General features: G+C 32.7%; 4 protein-coding genes and 1 long non-coding RNA gene across 18 annotated transcripts in view; 3 read left to right on the top strand and 2 right to left on the bottom strand.

The window, feature by feature from the left end:
- The first annotated feature begins 1730 nt into the window (after positions 1-1730).
- On the top strand, positions 1731-3491 carry LOC124946667 (protein MIS12 homolog). 4 transcript variants are annotated; one of them, XM_047487695.1, is made up of 4 exons: positions 1731-1830; positions 2587-2756; positions 2825-2962; positions 3039-3491. In XM_047487695.1, exons 1-4 carry the CDS (start codon positions 1746-1748, stop codon positions 3300-3302), a joined length of 657 nt encoding a protein of 218 aa, XP_047343651.1. In that variant the 5' UTR covers positions 1731-1745; the 3' UTR covers positions 3303-3491. The 4 variants fall into 4 exon arrangements, with proteins under 4 accessions (XP_047343651.1, XP_047343647.1, XP_047343649.1 ...); XM_047487691.1 differs by having other exon boundaries at positions 1790-2155; XM_047487693.1 differs by having other exon boundaries at positions 1791-2128.
- A 2644-nt stretch (positions 3492-6135) lies between these two features.
- On the top strand, positions 6136-9319 carry LOC124947273 (RNA-binding protein 47-like). The gene is made up of 5 exons (XM_047489219.1): positions 6136-6826; positions 7254-7428; positions 7642-7946; positions 8911-9079; positions 9198-9319. The coding sequence occupies exons 1-5, from the start codon at positions 6149-6151 to the stop codon at positions 9317-9319; spliced, it is 1449 nt and encodes a 482-aa protein (XP_047345175.1). The 5' UTR covers positions 6136-6148.
- A 417-nt stretch (positions 9320-9736) lies between these two features.
- LOC124946665 (chaoptin-like) lies at positions 9737-12731 on the bottom strand. The gene is made up of 3 exons (XM_047487687.1): positions 12387-12731; positions 11932-12288; positions 9737-11835 (listed from the first exon to the last, which is right to left on the bottom strand). Exons 1-3 carry the CDS (start codon positions 12590-12592, stop codon positions 11445-11447), a joined length of 954 nt encoding a protein of 317 aa, XP_047343643.1. The 5' UTR covers positions 12593-12731; the 3' UTR covers positions 9737-11444.
- Positions 12566-16755, top strand: LOC124946668. The gene is made up of 3 exons (XR_007100154.1): positions 12566-13750; positions 14560-14714; positions 15375-16755. It is a non-coding gene; the product is annotated as an uncharacterized LOC124946668 (long non-coding RNA).
- LOC124946654 (lachesin-like) overlaps positions 12705-19893 on the bottom strand; it is a 21567-nt gene continuing 14378 nt past the window's right edge. For 5 of the 11 annotated variants that reach the window (XM_047487656.1, XM_047487655.1, XM_047487661.1 and 2 more), the window contains 5 exons: positions 17313-17498; positions 16286-16478; positions 14795-14923; positions 14323-14712; positions 13131-13960 (listed from right to left, as the gene is read on the bottom strand). In XM_047487656.1, coding sequence (XP_047343612.1) covers positions 13503-13960; positions 14323-14712; positions 14795-14923; positions 16286-16478; positions 17313-17498 — 1356 coding nt within the window. In that variant the 3' untranslated portion in view covers positions 13131-13502. Of the gene's footprint in view, positions 13961-14322; positions 14713-14794; positions 14924-16285; positions 16479-17312; positions 17499-19893 lie in introns of all 11 variants that reach the window. The other 6 variants (XM_047487657.1, XM_047487665.1, XM_047487663.1 and 3 more) reach the window with 4 other exon arrangements.

Genomic DNA, 19893 nt, shown 5'->3' on the forward strand with positions numbered 1-19893 from the left:
TACTTCGTTAAATTTAACTGTTTCTCCGTTAGAGTTTCAATGAAGTAAGAGAAAGAAGAAGAAGTGGAAGAAGCGGAAGAAGAAGAAGAACAAGACGAAGAAGAAGAAGAATTATCGGCTCGTTTGTGATCTCGTGCCAAGACGAGACGAACATTTTTTTGTTTTTAAGTACAGACCGTGCCAAAGGTCCCTAGATCGGGTGAGAGGGGGTATCGAAAGTTCCTAGATAGTCAAAAGTTTCTAGATGTGATGTCAAAAATCAAAATTACTTTTTCTCGTGACTCTTCGAACAATCTAGAAGAGGAAAAAAAAAAGGAACAAAAAAAGAAAAAGAGAAATTAGCCTAGATAATCTCGAGAGAAAATTAATCGATTTGAAAGATCGTTTAGGAATGATCGTTCGACCCATCCTTTACGATCCTCCAAAGTAATTTGCAACGAACATACGTACGTACATACGCATATTAAGCGAAGTTATTGCCTTGTTATTAATAAATACGATATGAAATACGAATCGTCGTACTTCCGCTGTCAGAAATGTATATCCTCGTCATCGATATTCAATGTAGTTGTATAGTTTGACTAACGAATGTGACTAATCGAGCTTCAAAAAAAAAGCTGATGTCATTCGTAACCATGCAATCTGATTTGCTTGAAGAAAATTTAAATGTGGTCTTCTTTTTTTTGGGGTGGGGGGGGGGGGGGGGGGGGGAGGGAATTAAAATTATTGCGAAATTCGAATTAAACTATTAATTGCAAAAACGATCTACTGCTTTTTCCTCAAGCATTTCTACATATTGGTTTTTCTATGTAATCGTCTTTCCAAATAATAATCCCACGTAATCGATGATTAAAAGAGAATATTCATATTTAAATATAAAACATTCGCGCGATTACGAATGCGTCATAAACGATGACTCTCAGAAACTATGTATTTTCATAATTATTAATACAAGCGATACGTTTTATTAGGAATTTTTTAATCAAAAAGAATAATCGCTTATGCGATCATGTTTATATATTTTTTCTATTGGAGTGCCAAAGAAATCCACTTACGAACGTCGAGAACACAAGAATGCCCTCATCCGTTCGTCGAATAAAGTTCCAAGTCAGGAAACGTTTGTGTTTGGAGATGATAAGCCAAGGTATAGAAATATTTGAATTTCGTATATCCGCCAGGTGAATGCTTAGTATTCTACTTCTTAGTGTCTACTAAATACAAACGAGGCCTTCATTTAAATGTATATCGTAATTTTATGAATCGCTCGTGAAAAGATACGAATATGCGTATTATAAATGTTTAATTATCTCACGCTTAACTGTACCGTATGAAGTATTTGTTTAGTTTAATAACATTACCTCGACCTATCGACCGAGACAACGCGTTTCCTACCAAGAAATATGCGTCATAAACAAACTTCAACTGTCGACATCTAGCGAGAGAACTGTTTAACTGTTTGCTAAACAAAGCTCACGATGTATCCATTGATCGATGATTTTTGTATAATCGTTTAAAGTTCCTTGAAAAATCGATCATCTAATTTGTCCGATTTCTAAGAATCTAACGAATCAAATGAATATATCTATATGTATATATATGAATTAGGTTTGTTCCTGTTAACTTCGTTATACCTATCTTACGTTATATATATATCGACACGTTCCATAGGTTGCTTTTGCTCAGAAACGATTGGTCGCCATCTCGTAGCGGTCCTAAACCCCACCACGGGCGTTGGATGAAACCGGATGCGTCGACGAACGACGAGGAACAAAGGACGCTTTTGTACGCAAGCAGAAAGGACGCCATCTTCGTTTGTCAACGGACGTCAAGGTGTTCTGATCTCGAGAACTCGGGAGGTTGTTCTGAAGAAAGGAAAAAAAAGTCATGAGGGATAACAAGTGCTCGTAAAAATAATCATTTATACTCGTAACGTGTATTTCGAACTACACAATGACATGGCGTCTACGGACTTTGAAAAACGCAAAGAGGAAGAATACGAAATGCAGCTGTTGGGCTTTCACTCGAGAGCCGTATACGCGACACGTAAGAAGACGACGACGCCGCCACCACCACCACCGCTGTCGCCGCCAACGTTCCTTTGATTCCGCGTTTAAACGGCTTACAAATTGTATACAAGATTTTTCAACCATTTGGGGTATGAATTTCAGTCGTTGGGCGGGTGAACTCTGGTTTCATGTGGTTTTGATCATGACTAGAGTCACACTCGTCCATCGCTTGAAATGCTTTCACCGTACATTACCATCGACGAACTTTTCTTATTTTATTTATTTTTTTTTTTTTCTCTCTCTCTCTATCACAAAGACTAACCTTTCTTTTTCGTTTTCAAACCGAAACTTTGTTTTTCAAATAAAATCTTATTTCGTTATTTCCCTGATAAATATGCCTGATTATACTTTTGTTATATCACATCCACAGCATGATCCAATGTAGTTTTTTTTTTTTTTTTTTTTTTTTTTTTTCTTACTTTTCTTAAATTGCAAATTTATTATTTATACCCTCTTGGCTTTTTGCTAAATAGATATTACTATCGATGCCTAGCTTCTAATATTCAATCTTTCTTTCTAGTGGAAAGTATAGCTCATGAAACTATCGAGTCAACGTGTAAAAAGTTATGTAAATCTTTACAAACAAAATACAATTATGATGAGGAAGAATTGAAAGAACTGAAGGAAAATGAAAAACAACTGATACAAATTTATTGTGCACGTGCAATGCCGCATTTAAAAATTATAGAGGTAACTGTAACATTGTTCACACCTTTGCTCGTGCTCTTACAGATAATTATATCTTTGATTTGTTATAGAATACCGTAAAGAAATACATTTCCATACCAAAAAATGTTTTATTAGAAGAAGACAAATGCCAGAGTATTCAATATACAGAGGAAGAATATGAACGACTAGAAAAATCTGTGAAAAATCTACAACAAAGAGCTAAGAGGGTATGCAAAAAATAATATGCAGTTCAAAAACTTTACATCACCATGCACAATTTTCAATTGAACTATATTTCTCTAGGCCACTATGTTGAATGCTGCGTTGAAAGAAGAACTAGCTACACTAGATCAATTACAAAACAATATAAATAAAAGTAATGAAATGTGTGATATAATTGAAAATAGTTCTGTGGATCAGAATGTCAACGGTGACATGCTTAAAGTACTTAAACATTATGAAGAACTTTATAAAAAGTTACTCAGTTTGGTACCTAAAACAGAAAAAGTAAAATATAATCCATTTGAAGATTTCAAAGGTAAAAACTATGATTTTGATAACCTTTGACGGTTGTCTTAGTCATAGATTTTTAAAACATTTCCACATTATTTTCTCAATGTACAAAATGTGTATATGAAATGTTTATATATAGTAGATAAGAAGATTTCATTTGTAACTCTTTGTTAGATCTCATAAATTAACGGATTTTATATATACATATTTTTACCTTTGCAATAAAAAGTTCATATTATCCTATTTATATTTTGTTCTATATAACCAAAACAAATAAGAATGTTTCAAGAAATATCTAAGGTCTAATTTAAAGCAGATACTCAAAAATTTAACCTTTCATGGATACGCATCGACAACGAATATTTCCGATTTCTCTTTTACCGACATAACCATACTTTTTAACCGACTTCTCCTTTCGTTATCCAGCAAACAAGTGCTGCCATCTGTCCCTTCGAAAGTTTAAAAATCCTAACATTTTTCCTAAAAAAAAAAAAAGAAAAAAAAAAAAAGAAAAAGAAAACTCAATCTGCGCGTTAAATTCTCGTGAAATTTAAAAATTAATACTCGTAAAAGTGCTCTTAAAAGAACTGTTGTTAAGAATATTGAAAAGATCGTATCCCTGTGTATGTGTGTATACAACTTCAGTCTATCCGCCATTACGAACATAATATAAAATGGAGTTCTCACATAGAAATCTTTTCAAGAATAATAAGCGTTTAATCCGCCGTGAATAAATGAGCTTTATCCAAGTGGAAAGCTTTTAAAAAGAAATGATATTTTAAAAATATTTAAATAAAAAAATAAAAGTACATTTTCTTAGATTAAAATTGACCAGACTCTGAATTAGCTAAATATTTTTTAAAGGATCAAGAATTAATCACGCGCAATGCGAAGGTGAATAAAATCATAAATTGATATAGACAGTTATAAAGTTAATTTTAAATAAATATTGAATGAAATAAACACGTTCAATATTAAAACTATATAAATATATAGATACATACCATTGTATTCTCGAAGATGGCTGTATGTCAGAAAAGATCAAGAGGATGTACACCGATCCAATGGTACATTCCAATAGACACCAAATTTCCTGGTATCATCGTCGAGCCCGCTTGTCCTAAAGTGAATTGTCCCACGCCTTACACGCTATTTCACCCATTACCACAAACCAATGTTCCAACGATGATACCTTGTGGCTGGACCTCTCTTGGACCGTATCTTACCTGCGCACCATATTGTCCGATGAATTGTTAATCACATTAGAAAAATTATTACAATTTTAATACTTAGTTGGAAAAACAATGACAATTTTATATGTACAATTTTTGTTTCTTTTTAATATTTAATTAGAACAAAATTATGATGATTTTACAGACGTGACAGTATTTTTTTTTCTTTTTTTTTTTTTTTTTCTTAATATTTAGTCAGAAAAATATTAGGAAAAAAATTATATCCCATTGTGCGGGCACACGTATATGTAAGAATACAAAATGTAGTACTTTCAAAGTGAAGTAACGTAACTATAATTATACGAAAAATCTCATTCGTTTTAATGTGAATATAACGATAAAATTTGGTGATTAATCGAAACGAAATAAAAAAATAGTACCTGTTTATTAAAGCTTCTTTACATAATAATTATGGACTTTAATTATAGCTATAAATGATCGAGAGAAAAAACGACGTTAAAATATAACGACCATTGTAAAAGAACCAATCACGTTCGACGTTACGAAACGAGTAACCACTACTTACTGAATGCATAAATATATACATATATGCATACACACACACACACACACATACATATATATTTATAACATTTTCTAATAATTTTCTACGACAATTATTCAAATAGATATATCAAATGGAAAAAAAAAACAAAGAAAACGTACTTACCATCTCAATCGTAATTATTTCAACGTAATAATTTAAAATATATTAAATATAAAACGAATTAAATAAATAATGGAAACGAGATTAGGTCTGTCTTGTTACGAGGCAAGTGAACACTGACGAAAACTTCGATTATCGTCCGAAAATAGCCGAACTTACTTACGTATTGGATACTCGTAAGAAAAACGGTCGACGCGAACCGTTACAGATTTCTCTCTTTCCTTCTTTCACACATATATATACATATATATACATATATATATATATATATATATATGTATATATATGCATGCATACATATATGGAGTACACTTAATATATATTTCCATATAAACATATTTCTATCGTACAGGTGCGATCTTTCTTACTTCCTCTTTCTTATTTTCATATTCCTTTCTTTCTTCATCTTTATACGGTCGAACATGCACGACGAACGACGAACGACGAACGAACGAAACGTACGAACATCTTACCTTTGTTTTGATTGGTCATTAGTGGATAGAAAAGGACAGCAAGTTTTTCGCGGAATCATTGGACTTCGTCGCTTAGTTCCATAGATATAGGTTTATTGGAAGAAAATAGGGTGGGAGAGGGACATGGCTGATTAAGAGGGGTGAGGGCTGAGGAAGGGGGGTGAACGTGACATGGGGGGGGGGATTGGGAGGGGGAAGAAGAAAACGTCGAAGAAGTGACCAGTAATCGAGTAACGTTCGGTTTTGCGAGTTCTTCTCGGTCGCTTCTTATTAAATTATATATATATATATATATATATATGTTGTGTATATATATGTATGTATATTTTGTAAAATATATCTCTTTTTATATATACATATATATATATATATATATATGTATATGTATATGTACATCTACATATATATATATATATATTTTTGTTTTCATTTTCCCCTTCGTTATTGCATAGAAATTTTTTTTAAACGAAACGAAACGAAAAAAAAAAAATAAATAAATAAATATCATTGGTCAAGTTAACAAAAAGGATGGAGGATATTATTGATTGCGAATGTCGTTTGACCGCTAAGCTGTTGGAAATGTTGAAAACGACCGATTACGAATTGGTACAGGAAAATGGTCAAAGACGTTTGTCCGCGCCAGAAATCTATCGGGACGGTAGGGAACGTGCAAAAGGTGCCGAGGTATTTGTCGGTCGTCTTCCACGCGATTGTTACGAGGACGAATTGATGCCGGTACTCGGTAAGGCCGGTAGATTAATGGAACTCAGATTGATGCTTGATTTTTCTGGATCTACACGTGGTTATGCATTTGCCCTTTATGAAAACTCCAAAACAGCTAAGAGAGCTTGCATGGAGTTAGACGGTTATGAAATAAGACCGGGGCATCGTATAGGCGTTGTCAAGTCGATCGACAATTGTCGTCTATTCTTTGGCGGTGTACCGAAGAACAAAACAAAAGCGGAATTTATGGAAGAACTGACGAAACTTCTCGACGGGATAATAGATATTTATTTGTATCCGAACGCTCAGGACAAATCATTGAATCGTGGTTTTATATTCGTCGAGTTTAAGGATCATAGGGCAGCCGCTATGGCCCGAAGAAAACTTATCCCAGGACGAGTTATGCTTTGGGAACACGAAATTGCCGTTGATTGGGCCGATCCTGAACCTGGCGATCCGATCGATGAGGATGTCATGCAAACCGTGAGTTATTTTTTTTTTTTCTTCCTTTCTCTCTCCGTCTCTCTATCTCTCTTTCTCTTTATATATTTTCTTATTTACACGAAAGAACGCAAATACATTTTAAATTTCGCGGCATTTTTAACGTTCGTAATCGGTAACCCGTAAGAATATCTGTTCTTCGTCGAAAGAAAAATCTTTTCGGATCGTCGTTTGTCTTTTGACACATTAATCCTTTTTTCCTTTCTTTTTTCATTGTCATTAGAATATAATGTAATCATGAAAAATGTTCCCACTGGACGATCTAGTATCCCGCCATTTTATGTACGGTTTGAGTACGACGTACATTATTGGTCTATATTCGTTAATCGGAATATATGCCGCGAATAAATGAGCAATTTTTAAAATATGTTATGTCGTTTAACGAATTAATTGACGCACGCATATATAGGTTACGGCGTTATTCGTAAGGAATCTATCGTTAAATATGCCGCAGCAAAAGGTCAAGGAGATATTTCAAAAGTCAACGAGTGTACCTATATTGAAGTTGAAAAAAATAAATCATTTTGCCTTTATACATTACGAGTCACGACAGGCCGCACAGAAAGTAATGGACATAATGTCGCGTGAGTCACACACATCCCTCTATACGAATTAAATACTAGTAATATAATATAAATATATACATGTACACGTGTATATATATATATATATATATATATATTTATATATGTATATATATATTTTTTGTTATTAAATATTTTCTTCGCTCGATGTTAAAATCTTTTTAAAGTCCTCACGTTTCTCCTCTACGTACAATATGTTATTTTTGGCAACAGAACACAATAGCATCGTCGAGCAAGAAGGTTGGGAAATTCGTTGGGCGAAACCGATTTGTGCGTCTAAACTCTTAGAAAGGCAGAAATGTATAAATGAAGCTGCGACGACTGGTAGAAATGCTCGTTTCAAGCCATTATTGTCAAAGAATTATTATCTCCAAGCACTTCCAGAGGTATACGAAGAAAACAGTAATAAGGGTACCGCTCACGTCATCGCCTTACAAAGTTTGGTTAAGGAAAAGTTAGGTGCAATGTGTTCCTTCGAATGTTGGAGAGCTCTTGACGCACCAGGCTTCATTTGTAAGGTGAGCAGAGAAATAAATTAATCATAACAATATTATAATTAGTGTTTACTCGAAAACATAAATATAGAATATTATTATTAGGTTGATTATTAGGTTGATTGGATTGATCGATCGACGATAAGTCGAAATTTAATATATTACATATTTGTGGTATGTGAAGAAACTTTGCAAATTATAATTATAAAAGTGACAAAAAGAAAAAAAGAAGAGAGTAAAAAGAAAACAAAAAGAAAGAAAGAAAGAAAAAAAAAAAAAAAAAAAAAGAAAAACGTAAAAAACATCGAATAATTGTTACTCTTTCTTTTTTTTCTCTTTTATAACGAGCAGTAGCAGCAAGCACACACGTCACACTTTGTTTTTTCTCGGTCACATCTGGTAGGATAAAAAACAAAAAAGAAAAGGGAGAGAGAGAAAAAAAAAAGGAAAGTAACCAGCGATAATATTTGACTTCTCTTCTTTTTTACAAGTTACACATACTTACGTATGTAATTTAGTTATGTCTGGCCGTGAAAAGAAAAGAAAAGAAAAAAAAAAAAAAAAAAAAAAAGAAAAAAAAACCATTTATATTCTCTGCCTCATGATTATATTCTTTGACTGCGAACATTGTATGGTGTGGTTAAATACGTTTTCGATTTCTTGGGAGGATTTCGTCGCATTTTCCAAGTATATAGTAATTCGAGAAACTTTTCGTGCGATAGGGCGGAGGTGGGGAGAGAAGGGAGTTGTTTCAGCGAATATATACATATAAAGTTGCTGTTCTAGATCGTTCTCTCGAAACTAACGTTGTCTTCCCATTTTCGTATCGCACATCTATTCCTTTGCAATCTTTTTTTTTCTTATTATTATTTTTTATTTTTATTTTTATTATTTTTTTTTTTTTTCTTTCTTTTTATAATTACTATTGCAACGTCATATCAGTGATTCTTTTTTTTTTTCTTTTTTCTTTTTTTTTTTTTTTTTACAGATAACAGTTTTCAAAGCACATACTACGCTTCTAGAGTATCACGGAGATATAATGTCAACGAAACATAAAGCAATTAGTACGACGTCTTTAAAAATGTATCATTACTTGTCTAAATCATTGAACAATTCCGGTAAGATTTTCAAATCATGTAACGATCTTAATTTTTGTCGTTTTCTTCTTCTTTTTTGTATAATTTTAATTGCTACTTCTTAATTACACGTTTATTTATTTATTTATCATTGTTTTGTATTTTTTTTTTCTTTTTTTTTTTTTTTTCTATCATACAGCCATACAGGATATAGGGCAAGATTACACGAAACAAAATATGGAATTTGATGGGATACAAAGAATGCCGTTTTTTACATTGGAAAAACAATTGTATAATACTTTTAATAACGGAAGTTTTTAATTTCTTATTACAATCGGTAATGTGCGTCGTAGAAATCTACGAGGAATTAACGATAGCCAATAATAATTTTCAAATGAGATCGATTTTTTTTTTTTTTTTTTTTTTTTTTTTAAATTGGCTACTCGATCATTAGATTCAAAATTGATCAAATATATTCGCACGAATCTTCATGTAATTTTGAATTTTACATTTACATCATATCACAATTTTTTACTTTCTGATGAAACGTCAAAATAATGATAATATCTTGATTTTTATCAAATTGAACGTCAAATTCTATAGGACAAAAACTTTTTATAAGATTTTGGTATTTTTTTAATAATCTATTTAAAAGCAAATTGATTGATTGGCATCGCTTTAGGAAGAATCTACTTGAATTTTTAGAAATGTATAGGTGAATCATTATTTACTCCGGTGATGTGCCATGACAAATAATGTGTTTTATTATTAATGTTAATCACAAATGTATTTACAGAATCATTAATCATCTACATAGAATCTTCTTAAGTTAGATTTATACTGAAATTCTAATGTCCTATCGTTGTTTTATATGATATATATATATATATATATAATGTTATTCACTCTTAGCGTAAGAAGTTCATCATATAAGAAATAGATCATTATAAAAAAATATATATATGTGCGAGATTGCTAAATCTCCAACTAAAAAAAGTATCTGCTTTTTTGTTTTTTTTTTTGCTTTTTTTTTTTTAATATTTCACTTTTTTATCTATGTTTCTTTTTTGCTCGATGAACTTTTATCTTGCATTTAATTATATATAATTTAAAAAACCAAGATTATAAATGGAAAGTATCATCTAATCGCTTTATTTTGAAATATCTAAATAAGACTTTAATTTATTTACAATGTTTGTGTAAGTACACTTAAAACGTTAATTTAATTTCTTTATACTTGACATTTATGTTATATATTATAAATCAATAAGAATTATGACAACGGGGAAATATAATCAGAATTTTCATGTTAATTTCTTTTTAATAGACATTCTCGAATAATAAATGTCTTTGCGAATCAATTGTACGTGTAATCGTTATTAACAAAATTGCATAATGATCTTATCTTTGGAAGTTAAATTATAATCGGACAAGGTACGATTGTTTTCTAAATAGTAACCATCGATCCATAATTTTATTCTCTCTGGTGGCCAATCTTGATTTCTTTGGGATTGATAAATACAAGCAATTCGTTGCTTCAAAGATTCAACTGTCTCGGAATAATGAGTACGAATCTTCGTTAGACGTCCATCGAGGGTTCGAATTGTGATAATCAGAGAATGACATCTACATCCTATTTTACGTAAGATCCATTTTACCGACAGAAACTTTTAATTAAGTTGTAACGATGTAAAATATATTAACTTATATCACCATTACAGCAGGACATTGATAAATAAGGGCTCTCTGTGGGATATAATTTCTATTAAAAACACCAAGTTGAAGAATTTACAAGTTGTATGATTGCAAATGATGAAACTAGTTTTAAAGGTTAGTACAATTAGATTGACATTTCCGTGACTCTGTTAACAAAACATTTCAAAACAGAAATGTGCTCCCAGTAAACGTGTTTATTCTCGCCTAGCTCCCTCCCTCTCCCTCCTTCTTTCTTTCCCTCTGTCTCCTATCCTCCCTCCCACTTTGTCTCTATGTTTACGTATCGAGTTCATTTGTCGTCGTCGTCGTCGTCTTCCACTAGCAGGCGACAAAGAAAAGAGCGTGCGCGAAAGAAGAAAGCTCTCTCGCTTTTGTGACAACTTGAAATGAGAATGTAACGATGGTGGGGATAAAACGATAGAAAAGGGACAAGCAAAACTACAAATTCACTCGCGTGCCATTATATCCATTTAGTTGGAAGATTGTAACGCCTTAAAAATATACACACGTGTCGTGTTTGTTTGTTAAGAAATGTTAAAATATGTATATATATATATATATATACAATGGACAAATTGATTCATTAATATTGTAGATTTTTTTAACGATTATTAATATATATATATATATATATATTTGCGTTTATGTATTCGATAGTAATACTTTTGTTAACAATATGTAGTTACATTTTTATATACGTATGTATATATATATATAAATATACAAAAAATTACAATTCGGGATTAGAGGTATAACTTAATGGACTATGAGCTCGTATCATGGGAGGTAAAATTCTACTATAATCTTGAAGGATCATACGTATTGTTTGATAATCCGTGTTTTCAGTAACATTCTTTGGTCTTACGCAGCTGATCAATCTCCTGGCTTCCGGAGCGCATCCAACATCGTTTGCCCATCCAATAGGAGAGAAGTGCAAAGTATCGTACGTAAAGTCCAACAGTTTCCTGACAGCGCAATCGATTACACTATCACTTGGAATTCCACCCTCGCCACTTTCCGTGCAATCTTTTATCACGTTGCTCATCCAATTCCAATCATCCCATTCGCTAGAGTAATCAATGTTTCGGTTCTCCATTTCCCAGGTTAGTAAAGCACGATATCTACAAGTATGTTAGTAAACATAAAGTTTTTTTTTTTTTTTTTTTTTTTTTTTTACTTCAAAAAATAATACAATCGTTTTCTTTTCTTCTACTTACCCCCAATTCCAAGGATTTTTACCGAATTTAATTTTTTTAAGGTTCACCATATAGACGAACAAGTTATAATCAATGGCTTTCAAGTTGTTATAATCTATGTAAAAGTTTTCCACGCGGTAAAGCAACGGGAAGATTTTGTAATCTATGCTTTGTATTAGATTGAACGATAAGTCGAGAGTTCGGAGATTATATAAATTTACGAACCAATCACTGGATATCCATGTCAATCGGTTACCCCATAGAATCAGTTCATTTAAATTTATTAATCCTGTAAAAACTTGACGATCTAAAGCTTCAATATTATTTTCGTGGAGATCCAAAACTCGTAATGTTGCACCGAATCTGACGAAGGTATGCCTTCGAATAGAAAAATGTTTTTACATACATTTGCTATCGTATATATAATTATTTACGTTTTAACTATGATATTGCTATCTCAAGATCATTATGCTCACCCGGCTATATTAATTAGATTAGATCCGTGTATTATTATGTTCGTTGTATTACTTTGTGCCGAATCCAAATGATCTTGTAACGTGTTCAATTCTGTACAATCGAAGGTCACTGTTTTCGCCATTTTCGATGTTATCGTTTGACATGTTTCCTCCGACCAGACATATCCAAATAAATAGAAGACGAGGAAGAAGAAATAACACCTCATTTTTGTCTTTTTTCTTTCTTTTTTTTTTTTTCTGCTTTACGTTGAAAACCTTGTCACGTTAACAAATCTCACGACTAACTGAATATTTGTATTATATTTATCAGTTATGTAGTCACATAGAGTGGGTGTTCTCTTTCTCATTCCTCTCTTCAATGGACAGATAACATTATTATCTGTCTGAAACTTCCGGACACTTTATCATTTTCACGATCCTCTTAAATTTTCTAGTGTAATATTTTTTCTTTTTTTTTTTTCTCTTTTTTTATTTTCAAAACAGGGAAAGATCGTACGAATTACATTATATATAATACAAACAACATTTATTGTCATGCGTATATACATAAAAGTGGATAATTCATCTTGGGCAAATTTGAAAGAGATTCCATTTCGCACATACATAACAGTTCCTCCGTTAATCTTACAAAATAAAAGAAATAATCAGAGACAGACAGTCAAACATTGTCATTATCAGAGACAGAAAGTCAGATAGTCAGGCTCATTTTTTTATTTATTTTTTTTTCTTTTCTTTTTTTTTTCTTTTCTTTTTTTTTTCTTTTTCTTTTTTTTTTTTTTTTTTTTTTTTACAGGCAACAGGAGTATCAAGAATTTTGTATCAAAACGAAGGAGAGGGAGCCTTTTTACTGGAAGAAAATAAGACTGATCACACATTGGAGCTATCGTTATTGTCATAAAAATGTTTCTTTTTTCGTTTTGTTTTTATGTACACCACAGCACGAATCGTCGTTACTTTCGTGCATTATGTTCTCCTAAGAAAGAAAGGAAAAAAAAAAAAAAAAAAAAAAACAGAAACAGAAAAAAGAAATCACGTAAGAAACCTGTGTTAGATTCTCTTGAACTACAAATATGTTTTAACAAAAACCAATGAAAATTTTTTATCCGTTAATAATCTTCAATAAGACGACGTCATTGCAAAGAGGAGAACGACGACCGTCAGATGAAGCTGATGAACCGATCGAAAATATCGCGTGCTCGTAGCATCGCTCTGTGCGTCCAGTTGGGTCGGTGCGGAATGTGCGGGCGCAGGTGCCGGCGCTGGATAAGGGGAAGAAGAAGACGAAGAGGATGAGGAGGAGGAGGAGGAGGAGGAGGTAGAGGAGGATAAAACTTTAGAATTCTTTGTGAGGACGACACTTGGCAGTGAGTTGGAGTTATTTCTTCTTGAGATCGGCGTGGTCTGCGTCCAACTTACGACATTTCTCTGCGTCGAATTCGTACTACCGACCTCTCGTCCTAACGCGTACAAATACTTCTTTCCTCCCTTTCTCTCGATTTGCTTTCTCCAGTTTTGCCTCTCGGCGGACTCGGTATTGCGAATTGTCGGCACTGTCGTCTTCGACAGATGCAACTCTGTAAGCGTTTTATGGAAAATCTCTATCCATCTATCTATCTATCTATCTATCTATCTATCTATCTATCTATCTATTTCTATATATTTCTCTTTGTTTCTTTGAATTTCAAAGAACACATGTATAGGATTCGCAAAAAAAGTTGGGCCTTTGGGTCATCTGGATCAAGATTCAAATACGCGCGATTGTTTTAGACCAATAAGCTATCCAGGCCCTTGGGCCAACATTCTCACGAATACCTATTTATTAGAAATGGAGGAGTATTCGCCCCTCCCTCCCATTCTCCTCGACGAACATACGTATATATAATATATATATATGTGTGTGTGTGTGTGTGTGTGTATGTGGCTTACGTTACGTTACCTTGAAGTCTTATCGTACCCTCTGCTTTCCCGTATGGATTCTCCGCTGAACAAATATAACTACCAAAATCATTTCGGCTTAGCTGTTTGATCGTAAGATTCAATTGATACGCGTAATCATTTACTGTGAACTCTGATACGTTATGCTTGTCGTTGGTCAAAAGTTTGATTCCTATAAGAATGTTCTTTTCTGTTTTCTTTCTTTTTGTTTTTTTCTTTTTTTTCTTTTTTTTTACAGACGGACGTTTGATGTTTATTCCTTGAAACTCACCGTTGTCCTTGTACCACGTGTTCGAGGCCTTAGGCGAAGATTCGACGTAACATTGCAGAATGACGTTGCTATTCGTCGGTGCAGCTACCAATTGATTCGTCACTTTGATCAAGGGCTTAACTGTAAGTAATAAATATTTTGTTATTAATCGTTCGATTTTCTTTTCTAAATTCTTCATGTTCTTCTATTTCTCACAACTTACAAAGAACATTAACGTGATATCTTTTGCTAACTGTTGGCGGCACACCATTCGAGGCTATGCACAAATACGAGCCCATCTCTTGCCGTAAGATCCCCACTAAATGCAGTTGTTCGCCCTCGTAGGATTGTACTTTGGGAATATAATTTTATTCAATGTTAAGAGCCGTCCTAGGTATAGGTAAAAAATGCAGAACTATCAATAAAACAAATCTTTAAACGAATTTAACCGCGCATTTGTAATAATAATATAATAATAATAATAATAATAATAATAATAATAACATGGAAAAAAAATAATGCTTGAAACACTTGATAAATTAGGGACTTTTGATCGTTATATTTTTTTTCTTTTCCTTTTTTACTTTTTATCTTGTATGCCTTATTTGAGATATGTATATACAAAAAAAAAAAAAAAAAAAAAAAAAGTGTAAAAATAATGCGATCATTCGGATTGATTACTTTACGCGAAGGGCAAAACAAAAATCCAATATATTCCTTTCCGTGAGAAAAGTGAGAAAAAGTTGGAAAGCACTTGGAACGATGCACAAACTAATAAAGACATTACACGCTACTGTCGATAGATTTTAAAGGAAAATCGCGGGAATCGCTGGTACGATGGAGATACCGGCCTGGTATACACTCTCGCGACGCAATGTACACACTGAATATTGCAATCGGATAGGCGAAGAGTCGATGGGCTTGGCAGAGAGGAAATATATGTAAAGTCAACATCCATCACTCACTGTTAGAAAGGCTAATCGGATGGCTGCTTTTCTGCGGGACATCGTGAACCTACTGGAGTCGGCCTTTTCATCGCTACTCGAAAAAGTCTCGACGATGATGACTACATGGAAAATATATTGTCGTTGCAAATCTATCACGTCGTTGGCTTGTCCCCTTTTTATTTATATATATATATATTTTTTTTCTTCTTTTTTCTTTTTTTTCATGAAAACCGAATAGGAAATTTTTATCGTAAAAAAAAAAAAAAGAAAAAAAAAAAAAAAAGAAATAGCCGTCGTCGTATCGCGAAATAAAAAGGAGATACAGTTTATTAATGATTCGAACGATTAGATCCCGTATGAACGGATATTAATATTTTTTATTTATTCATTTATTTATTTATTAACTTTTTTTCTCACACATTCGCGCGCGCGATAATAAACGAAAAGCATGTAGGGTCTGTTAATACGTTATAGAGTTAATTCACAATCGGTAGGTGAAATGCCGATAAAGATTTTTAATTTAATAACGAGACACAGTCAGCTGGGAACGTATTACTTTTTCCATATAATAATAATAATATCGTATGTAATTGGTAAACAATGTGTTTAACATTCTCTCACTTTCTTCCTTCCTTCCTTCCTTTTTTTCTTTTAGTAAATTTGTTTGATCTTGTAAAGCATGTATACGTCATTCATAATCAACATATACCTTGTATCTCTATATACAGTTGTATATGGACGGATAAAGGGAAAGTAAGAGAAGATACCTCGTTTAACACCTAACTCGCTTCTCAGAGTAATTTCACGTCCGTCCTCCCTTCGCCAGGTGACCGTAGGTTTAGGTGTTCCTGTGGCACGACATCGTAATCGCAGATCGTTGCTTTCTTTAGTCGTTAAAAGGTCGGCCGAGTCGTCGAGATCCATGATATCAGGTGGTATCACTACTTTCATGTAGCCCGTCTGTATAACGTTCGTTACTGATTGACTATCCCATACTACTACTATTACTACTACTATTACTACTATTTATATATGATAGCTAGTAAAAGGGTCTGTCTACTATCCTACGTGTCTACTCTTCTTCCCTCTCATATTATACATACATTCGTTCTATTCAAACTCGACTCTTGCGATTCCTCGGTCGAGATTTACCATTAAGTTCGGTTTTAGAGTCGAAGAGAAAGCAGCTAAGTCTGAATATAAATATAATAGGACTGGTAAAGGATCTAGCAGAATTTTTCTGTGTGCGTGTACGTGTAAGAGGGACTGTCCTTTAGAAGTTTTTTTCAAAATGCTAGATCATTAATGATTCAAGTGATTCGTAAAAGTAAGAAAAGAATTTCTCTCTCTCTCTCTCTCCCTCTCTCTCTCCCTCTCTCTCTCTCTCTCTCTACTTCTCTCGTTATCTTTTTCTTTCTATCTCTTGGTAAACGATCGAAAGCGAAATATTTAGTATATATATATATATTTCTTATAGAAGAAAATAGTAAAGCGGTCGGAGCTTCTTAAAATTTATTCGGTTCTTCTAACAGTCCTATCTATATCTTGGAATTTTTATAAAGAAAATATCGAGCGAGCATAGCATAACATACCATACTTTATCCCGACATTCTCTGTTATATACGCATATTCCAAGGTAAAAGTTTCAAACAATAGCATAAAACGCGAGGAAAATGTGAGATCGTTTATGGTATAAGAGGAGAAAAAGAAAAAGAAGAAGAAAAAAAAAAAAAAAAAAAAAAAACGTTTATTCAGTTCGAAATGTTTGAGATTTTTAATCGATTTCCAACCAACCTGACTCTTCATTGGATCCGTATTAATCTGACACATATAAGTTCCAGAATCGTTCGGTTGAACGTTGCTCACGTGAAGCTTCCAGGTGTTATGTCCGTTATGAGTTACCGAGAGCCGTGTGTTATGAGCGACCATGTGAGTGTGAATAGCTAGGATAGCCCTCGAATCTGATTTTATCCAGGCAATCTGTAGGATGAAAAAGATTATGATTCTTTGACGTGTTCCAAGTACTAAGATAAATCTTTATGGCGTTGTCCGATGTGGTGGAACGTGTAATAAACCTTTAATTAAGTTTCGAAACGACTTTCACTATGTTGACACAAAATAATTATACTTTTAAATACATATATATATATATATATATATATATATATATACATATATATGTATAATGGGAATAGAAGTCATGGAGTATTTTTTCAAGCAAACACTCTTCTCTTAAAACACTCGAACGAAAAGCAAATTGTATGACTCGTTACTTCGTACCAACCGTAACGAGAGCCATTCAGGATGAATGGTGTAAAGCTTGCCGCATATTGCTGCTAAAAGCCGAATAGTTAAAAAAGAGAGTCGAGAGAAAAAGCGAGAGAGAGAGAGAGAGAGAGAGAGAAAAAGAGAGTGAACAATCGCATGGTTTTTTGGCTTCTACTTAGCAAACGCCAGAAAAATGGTACCAGCGCTAGTTAAAGGGTTATTTTTTCCCTTTTCCCTACCTCGTCTCCGTTCTTTTTTTTTTCTTTTTTTTTTTCAAATGAAGCAAATACAGGAAACAAAGGTAACCGTGAACGAAATAAAGCATCAGGATTCTTGTAAAAAGTATTTACCAATGTTTACCAATTAACACTCGTCGCATCCGTCGATAGAATTAAAATTCCAACGATAAGTTTTTAACCTTTAATATAACGTCATCCAATTTTCAAGTCACGCATATTCATATATGTATATTTTTTAAATCTTTGTTCTTTTTCGTCGGGAAAGAATATAACATTTTTTACTTTATATTTTACGAAAGTTAATGCTAGCACATAATATAATTATATTTATTGTTATTAGTACAATAGAATCGTATTAATATACGTTATATCATCAATTTCACGTTATATAATTTTTGATTATATAGATACACACACACACACACACACAATAGGTACGTAAAAGTGATAGTAGGTTAAAATTTCATCAAATCCTAACGACCTGTCTTGTAGAATAATAAAACGAATGATATGAGTTAGGAACTTCTTTTTATTTTCCTCTTTCGTTTTTCCTTTTTTTTTTTTTTTTCTTCTTTCTCCTCAAAAAATAGACCCGATCGAAAAGTAGATTTTATCCTTTAATTTCAATCTGTTTTATCGAATTATAACGACAAATTTGAAGGTAAATATACATAACAGGATATATTTTTTGTGGATGCTCTTTTTAAATTTCAAATATTCCTTGCCATTTGTTACAAGTTATATTTCGTTCAAATAGAATCCATGAAAAAGGTGTATACGCATTCGCGATATACGTCGTGCAAACAAATAACCATTTTTTAATTAAAACTTTCTCTCTTTAAAAAAAGAAAGAAAAAGAAATAAACGCAAAGGCGTAAAAAGAGAATTATATATATATATATATATATATGTATAAAACGGCAACGACACGACTTCTCATCAACGTACGTCCTACGTTGGTTCTCCTCGATGTCATATCGATTCGTTAATATCCCATAAAACTTGAAAACGCTTTCGAGAGTCCGGAATCTTACAAATTTTTAATAAATCCAATTGATGTAGAATGGTTACCTCGTTATAAGTTGGAACGTTCACTCTTTCTTTCTCCCTTCTCCCTCTCCCTTTCTCCTTACTATACAGCAAAAATAAGCTTGTGATAGAGACGAAGGATATTACTGATTATGTTAATTTTCCAAAATTGAAAACCTACATCAAAACCAAATAAAACACATAAATAATAAGATATGATAAATGAGCGAGTAGTATTTTTGTTATAAACGATAAGTATACGTGAAAAGAAATATCCATTCAACAAAAATATGGTAAAAAAGAGAAAGAGAGAAAGGAATTGTAGGGAAAGGATGAAAGAGGGAGGGGGTTAACAAAAGAAAGTAAGTAAAATTTGAATCGGTTGAGAAAAATCAAGCTCATTCAACTTGTGTAACCTTAGGATTTTATATTAGTGACTCTTGATTTATGTCTTTTCTTTCAACCTTCTTTTTCCCTTTTCCTTTTCCTTTTCCTTTTTTTTCCCTCTACATTCTCGTATTCTTTACATTCCTAGAATTCGGCCCGACTACCATCTCTTCAATCTTTACTTATTACCACTTTCCTTTTGCGAGATCTTGTACACTTTGTGAAGCAATTATCGATTCTAACATTTAATCAAACTCTGACTTATTTTACAAAGTAAATTACTTTTTGTAGGATTTTCGATCTGTGCTTCTTTATACATATACATATACATATATATATATGTATATATTTTTTTGTTTTTGTTTCCAAATTGTCCATATCACAAAAGGATCGTTTTCTATTTCTCTCTTTCTTTATTTTACTTTCTCTCTCTATTTCTCTCTCTCTCTCTC

Source organism: Vespa velutina, chromosome 2, assembly GCF_912470025.1.
Source record: "Vespa velutina chromosome 2, iVesVel2.1, whole genome shotgun sequence".
NCBI classification, from domain to species: domain Eukaryota; kingdom Metazoa; phylum Arthropoda; class Insecta; order Hymenoptera; family Vespidae; genus Vespa; species Vespa velutina.

Coding starts and splice junctions, on each gene's coding strand:
- LOC124946667 (XM_047487691.1), top strand. CDS start 1,951: ATGACATGGCGTCTACGGACTTTGAAAAACGCAAAGAGGAAGAATACG. Junction 2,156..2,586: donor AGATTTTTCAACCATTTGGG/GTATGAATTTCA, acceptor CTTTCTTTCTAG/TGGAAAGTATAGCTCATGAA. Junction 2,963..3,038: donor TACAACAAAGAGCTAAGAGG/GTATGCAAAAAA, acceptor ATATTTCTCTAG/GCCACTATGTTGAATGCTGC.
- LOC124947273 (XM_047489219.1), top strand. CDS start 6,149: ATGGAGGATATTATTGATTGCGAATGTCGTTTGACCGCTAAGCTGTTG. Junction 6,827..7,253: donor ATGAGGATGTCATGCAAACC/GTGAGTTATTTT, acceptor ACGCATATATAG/GTTACGGCGTTATTCGTAAG. Junction 7,947..8,910: donor CACCAGGCTTCATTTGTAAG/GTGAGCAGAGAA, acceptor TTTTTTTTACAG/ATAACAGTTTTCAAAGCACA.
- LOC124946665 (XM_047487687.1), bottom strand. CDS start 12,592: ATGAGGTGTTATTTCTTCTTCCTCGTCTTCTATTTATTTGGATATGTC. Junction 12,289..12,386: donor AATCTAATTAATATAGCCGG/GTGAGCATAATG, acceptor TTCTATTCGAAG/GCATACCTTCGTCAGATTCG. Junction 11,836..11,931: donor AAAAATCCTTGGAATTGGGG/GTAAGTAGAAGA, acceptor ACATACTTGTAG/ATATCGTGCTTTACTAACCT.